A 6,229-nucleotide genomic window follows, 5' to 3' on the forward strand; every position below is an offset into this window, starting at 1 on the left:
GGCAGGTAAACAAACTGGCCCGGACCGCCAGGGACTTTCCCTGAACAAGCAGCACACCAGCTTTGAGAAGCACTGCCATAAAGCACACATTGGGGCGTATGGGGGGTTGAATAGAGATTGCTTGTGCAATCTCAGCTCTGGTATTTCCTAATTTTCAAAGTGCTTAACTATCGATTTTGCAACTTAAATAACTTTTAACACAGCTTTTTTGTGTATGACCTGTATGAAGTATTTGTTGGTGTGGCGGGGCATGCTTGCCCTGCACTGGTACTGCCAGGGTTAACTCCACCCTTTGGGCCAAAGAGGCCACACCCCCTTGGCCCTTCAGGTCATGTTCCAGCTGGAGACCGGGTATAAAAGGGAGCAGCCCAGCTCATTCAGGGTGGACTGATGAGGAGGGAGGATGTATGCTGTGAGCTCCCTCCAGACTGGGACATGCTGAGACTCAGGTAAATGCTCAAGCTCCTGCAGATGCTGAAGGAGTAATGGAGCTGCTGGGAGCCACACAGGCTAAAGAGCCCAAAGAACTTGGAGATGCCAGGACCACTGCACCAAGGACAGGGTAGGAAGTAGCACAGTGCACTAGTCATTGTGTTGGGTGGTGTCAGTGTGTTTTGGATGGAGTCCCCTGCTGACCCAGTAGTGAGCACACTTGCCACTGCCAGGGCCCTGAGCTGGGACCTGGTGCAGCAGGGAGGGCCTGGGTCCCCCTATCTGGCTGCCACCCACCTCCAGGTGGTGGCCAACTCCCCTGACTAGCCACTAGGCCACACAGCCCTAAGAGAGGGCAGTTATATTGACTTACCCCTAGGCCACACTGTACCAAGACAAAGGTGATTGCCAAGATTCAGCTGTGGGGAAATAACTCTCACCCTGCCCCAGAAGGGGATGGGTGTGCTTGCCCTGTGACAGTTGGATTGTTTAAATAAGCTATCCTGTCTTCTAGAAAAAATGTAGAGTAGTGAAGTTACCAACTGAATAGCAATAGATGCCCTCAAGGCTTTTTCTCCCCACCCCAATTCAATGGACAGACATGTCTGTAAGGGTTAACTAGACAATATTTGTTATTACTTACCCCCTTGTCCCCCAGAATTCTTAAGTATCCTGTCTAACCTACAGAACAGTCTCTCAACTCTATACATGTTTTATTATGCTCAAAAAGAGCTAGGTGATCAACAAGTGTTAAGTATGCTTTTCCCTCAAGTACTCTGATAAACCAGAATGTGGACTGGGGTTGGTGTATTAAACTGTAAATATGACTTCCACTGTAACTTAAAGATCTAGATATTATTCTTGTTGTACTAAATTTTAAAAAACTATTTTAAGAAAAGTTTAAAAACACACATCACTTCATCATTAAACTTGTTTACTGAAGATAGTACTTGTAAAGAGTACAGCTTCACTTCACCCTAGAAGAATTGTAACCCAAGGGTATTTTACAGACTAAATAGGTATTTATCAATAGCCAACTTTGCATTTCACAGTAATCAATGAGACCCTCCATGTACAGGCTGGGGGACAGCTGTACATGAAAGGCCTCAGCTGCCTCTGCAGCACTACCTCATTGAGCCTTATAGAGGCCTTTTCAAGCAGTCTATGCTGGGGGAGAGTGGAGGCTAAATAGGATTGGGGGAGGGAGAAAAGGATGCACATTATTAGAAGAAATAATACAAACTCAGACGGTATTATTTCATCTGCATATCTCCCCTTAGAGATCTCATGGGCAGCCAGGTCAAGCATAGTTCTCAGCAGTGCTTCACCAGGGTGGAAGCTGCAGGGTGCCAGAGGCAAAGAACTTCCATGAGGATGCCCCTGGGTCTCCTACAGAACGCTAGAACCTTGTGACAGGTTTCAGAGTAGCAGCCATGTTAGTCTGTATCCGCAAAAAGAACAGGAGTACTTGTGGCACCTTACAGACTAACAAATTTATTAGAGCATAAGCTTTCGTGGACTACAGCCCACTTCTTGTGGATCCCTGAAAATTTGCCAGGTTTGGAGTCTACAGCTTAATCCTTTGGGATGGGGGTGGGTCACAAACCTGCTCCTGATATTACAATGTAATTTCATAGAGATCTCCAGTGGATTTTACTGCAGAAGGGGTTCTAGGCCAACATCTTTTTTTACAAATGTTAATTACACTCAGACACCACATAGCCTTAATCTTTCTGAGTCTACTTTGCAAACCTGCCTCCTTAAAATTAAGCACCTAAATAAGTAGCCTGATTTTAAGAGGTACTGAACTAAAACTAAGTTTAATGGGAGATGTAAGTACTCTGTCCCTGTGAAATTCAGGCCATTTCTTCAGGTGCTGAAGTATGGCTTTAAGTGCCTAGCTTTAGGCACCAGAATTTGAAGAATGTGGTCTAAGCATCTTTGCCAAGGCCACGTGGAAGTCTGTGGCACAACCAGGAATAGAAACCAAGTTTTCCAGTGCTTTAACCACTGAAACTGAAGTAGTCAGAGCTGCAAAGTCTACCTCACACTTTTTCCAAAGAGAAATAAAAAATCCTGAGTTTTGAGATGTATAACTTACCCCAAATCAGTAACAATAAGCTATTTAGTGCTGCAAAAAAAGGAAATCAAGTACACTAGTGTAAATCTCAAGCATAACAAAATAAAGCATGCCTCAAAGCATTTTCTTTAAATTTTTAGATGTTTTAAAGCCTCTTATGTATACTATTGCTGGTCACCTTTTGTGGTGAGAAAGTATGCTTTAGTAGTCGGTTCATGACACTTCATCATGTCTATATAAATATCAACACCTGCATAGCCACACCATAATCTCTTTCACACATTTTATTGAAACAATATGTGATGCACCAACACAGTAACATTTAAATTAAGCCAGGTGATCTACGACTATATTGTTTTCACATGAACTAATACATTTTTCTGTTTTATTGGTTTTGGGACATGTAAACTGCCAAAAGGGATCTTTAGACCAGAGGTGGGGAACCTTTTTTCTATCTGGGCCACTGACCCACAGAAAAAACAGTCATAGGCCACACACAGCCCTGGGGGGTGGAGAGGTTGCGGAGGCTTGGGGCCTTCCCCTAGGCTGCGGGATGGGACCAGAGATAAGAGGTTCAGGGTGCGGGATGGGGCTCTGGGCTGGGGCAGGGGTGTGGAGGGAGTGCAGGCTTTGGGCTGGGGTTGGGGATCTGAGTTATGGCCAAGGGGCTTGGAGTGCAGGAGGGGGCTTAGGCTGGGGCAGGGGGTTGGAGTGCAGGAGGAGGTACGGGGTGCCAGCTCTGGGAGGGAGTTTGAGTGTGGGACAACGCTTAGGGCTTGGGCAGGGGGGTGGGGGTGCAGGGTCTGGGAGGGAGTTAGGGTGCTGGAGGGGGTTCTGACCTGGAGCAGGGGGCTGGGGGCGTGTGGGGAGGGAATTAGGGTGCAGAAGGAGGTTCAGACCTGGAGTAGTGGACTGGGGGTCTGGGCTCCAGCCAAGCAGCAGCACTTACCGCGGTGGCTCCCGGTCAGTGGCATAACGAGGCTAAGGCAGGCTCCCTGCCTGCTGGAGCTCTGCTGCTCCCAGAAACAGGCGCCATGTCTGGCCCCTATATGGAGAGGCCAGGTGGCTCTGCACGGTGCGTGCTTCCCACACTAGCAGGAGCTACCACTGCAGCTCCTATTGGCTGCAGTTCCTGGGCAATGGGAGCTTCAGAGCTGCCGATGGTGTTGGGGGCAGTGTGCAGAGCTTCCTTGATCGCCCCTGCTCCTAGGGGCCGCAGGGACATGCTGGTAGCTTCTGGGAGCTACATGGAGCCAACCGAACTTTTAACGGCATGGCAACCGTAGCTTCCCCCTGCAGCGCGGCGAGACGGTGCTTGCAGCGTCAGCACTATGGGGGGGAGGGGCGCTGAAGCTTGGGGCTTCTGGGCCACGGCACAGAGGCTTGCCATGGGGCAGATCTGGCCTGCGGGCCGTAGGTTCCCCACCCCTGCTCTAGACCAACTATGTTCCTCAAAGATTTGGCTGAGGTACCTCATTCAACTCACTGGATAGGATTCAGCCAGGGTCAGTATGACCAAATTTTGGTCACATGATGGCTTTCACTATCCATTCATTCCAATATAAGCCCTCAGTTGGTGGACAGATTTTTACATCACCATTGGTATTCTTAGCAAGACAAGGAGAGTGAGGTAACATCTTCTATTGGACCGACTTCTGTTGGCAACAAAAGGCAAGTCTAACAAACAGTGCTACATCAATGCAGCTGCGCTGCTATCGTGCATCTGGTGAAGATGCGCTGCGCCATCAGGAGAACGCTCCCCCGTTGGTAAAATTACTCCACCTTGGCAAGAATCATAAGCTATATCAGCGGGAGAGCATCTCCTGCGGTCATAGCACCAATATGGACAGCGCAAAACTTGTGTGAGGTTAACCCCCCAAGGGACGTCTATGATTCTATGAAGTTATATTAACTTAGGTAATAGTGCAGACCTGCCCAAAGACAAGCTTTAGAGCTTTCACAGATCTCTTCAGGTCCTGGGACCAACACAGCTACAACACTGCTGAAACTGACAGTTACAAAGGGGTCAGGCATCAAAACTAGCATGAAGACTGAAGAACAGTCTCACCCCTAGTTTCTCTCTCCAAAATAAATGAAAGCACGTTATTGAGCAGGTGCAGGAAAGTGTGCAGAGAGACATGCATGTACCTATTATTTGTAAATATAATCTAAGCAAATAATATGGAAAATCCAGAATAAGTAGACAGTATATATTGTGTGAGAGAGACCAAGGAAGTAAGAAGCAGGCCTGTCCTTCCTCATTTCAGCTGTACTGAAATAGAAGGCAGATTATTTTTTTTTTTAAGAGCATAATCAAAGGCTAAGTAAACAGAGCCTGCGGGGATCTTTAAATACAGAAAAAATAATTGGGAAGGAAAAGACTATAAAACTGCACAAATTAAGAGTGGCCTCTTCACCATTAAATGAGAAACTACTTTCAGAAACAGTACAAGTCCCTAGAATAAAGTTGGTTTTTTTGGTTTTTTTTTTTTAAACCTTACAAATACAAAAAACATTCTTTGGCATCACAGATTCTTACCACCCAGCCACCTGCACCACTACTCTCCACCCAGTCCTTTACTTTCCCCTTCCAATCACCAACAACACTCACCCCTGCTACAAGCACTACACTGAGTGTGTGGTGACAACCAAATACAGAAACGAATCAATCAATCTAATAAATGCAAAATAACCCACCATTCCCTGAGGTGCAGCTACCACCCTCCCTCCCCGCGCCAGACCCCCATGTCTGCTCCCCTGCCCCCCATACTCCTTCTCAGACACCCCAACCTCCTGGGAGCCCCCTCCCGGGTTACCTGCCAGGAGGCTGACGATGTCCTCGGGCAGGGCGGGTGGGCTGCGCATGCTGACGGGGGAGGGCAGGGGGCAGCTGCTGGCCTCGGACCCAGGAGGGAGGAAGTGACAGCCCCACCCCCGGGCTCAGCACGGGGAAGTCATTGAAACCGCAGGAGCAAGAGGGGGCGGAGCTACTCGCTCCCCTCCCCTCCGCTTCAGTCCGGCCGCGCATGCGCCTCTGCCTCGGTCAGGCTCAGGGTTAAGCTCCCACTTAGCATAGCCCCAAGCGGAGCCGGCGTGGTCCCTATCACGTGACCACAACTTCCTCCATTTTTAATGTGGGCATGAAGTTCAAAGAGACCTGAGCGGAGGAGCCGCCCCGCATCCCGCTCCCTGCATCAAAGATGGCGTCCAAGCCGATTGATTGGCCTGCTACGCGCTGGGACGGGGCCTTCCCTCGCTGATTGGTTCATTGTTTCCGCTCCCTACCCCCGCCCCGTTCATAGCGTTGCTCAGGTCCCCCGCCTTGCGTCACAGTGCCCCGCCCCGGCTGTAGTGCGCCTCCCGCCAGGCAGAGTCTGAGCGCGCTCGTTTAGCCGCCCCCCAGGACAGGGGTCCGGGACGAGAAGGGCAGAAACGGGGTGGGGGGGAATGAGCGGGCGGGGAAGAGGGAGGTGCGGGTAAGCAGGGAGGGAGGAACAGGTGCAAGCGGGGAGGCAGGTGGGGGCAGAGAGGCAGGAGCAGGGTGCAAGGGGGAGGGACAGAGACTGACCCAAATTGTAATCTACATTTCTTCACTCTCTGTGCTGGATTGGACATAGTGCATAGACATCTCTGCTGAGAAGGAGGAAGAGAACAACTATTCTGACTTTAGGCACAATCCTAGACCAGTGGCTCTCAACCTTTTCAGACTACTGTACC

General features: G+C 49.5%; 1 protein-coding gene across 1 annotated transcript in view; it reads right to left on the reverse strand.

Moving 5' to 3' along the window:
• The window catches only part of SKAP2 (src kinase associated phosphoprotein 2), a 150,036-nt gene extending 144,556 nt beyond the window's left edge, over positions 1-5,480 (reverse strand). The window contains exon 1 of the mRNA XM_034760674.1: positions 5,329-5,480. Coding sequence (XP_034616565.1) covers positions 5,329-5,377 — 49 coding nt within the window. The 5' untranslated portion in view covers positions 5,378-5,480. The remainder of the gene's footprint in view (positions 1-5,328) is intronic.
• Between the last annotated feature and the right edge of the window lie 749 nt (positions 5,481-6,229).

The sequence above is a fragment of the Trachemys scripta genome, chromosome 2 (genome assembly GCF_013100865.1).
Source record: "Trachemys scripta elegans isolate TJP31775 chromosome 2, CAS_Tse_1.0, whole genome shotgun sequence".
Taxonomy (NCBI): domain Eukaryota; kingdom Metazoa; phylum Chordata; order Testudines; family Emydidae; genus Trachemys; species Trachemys scripta.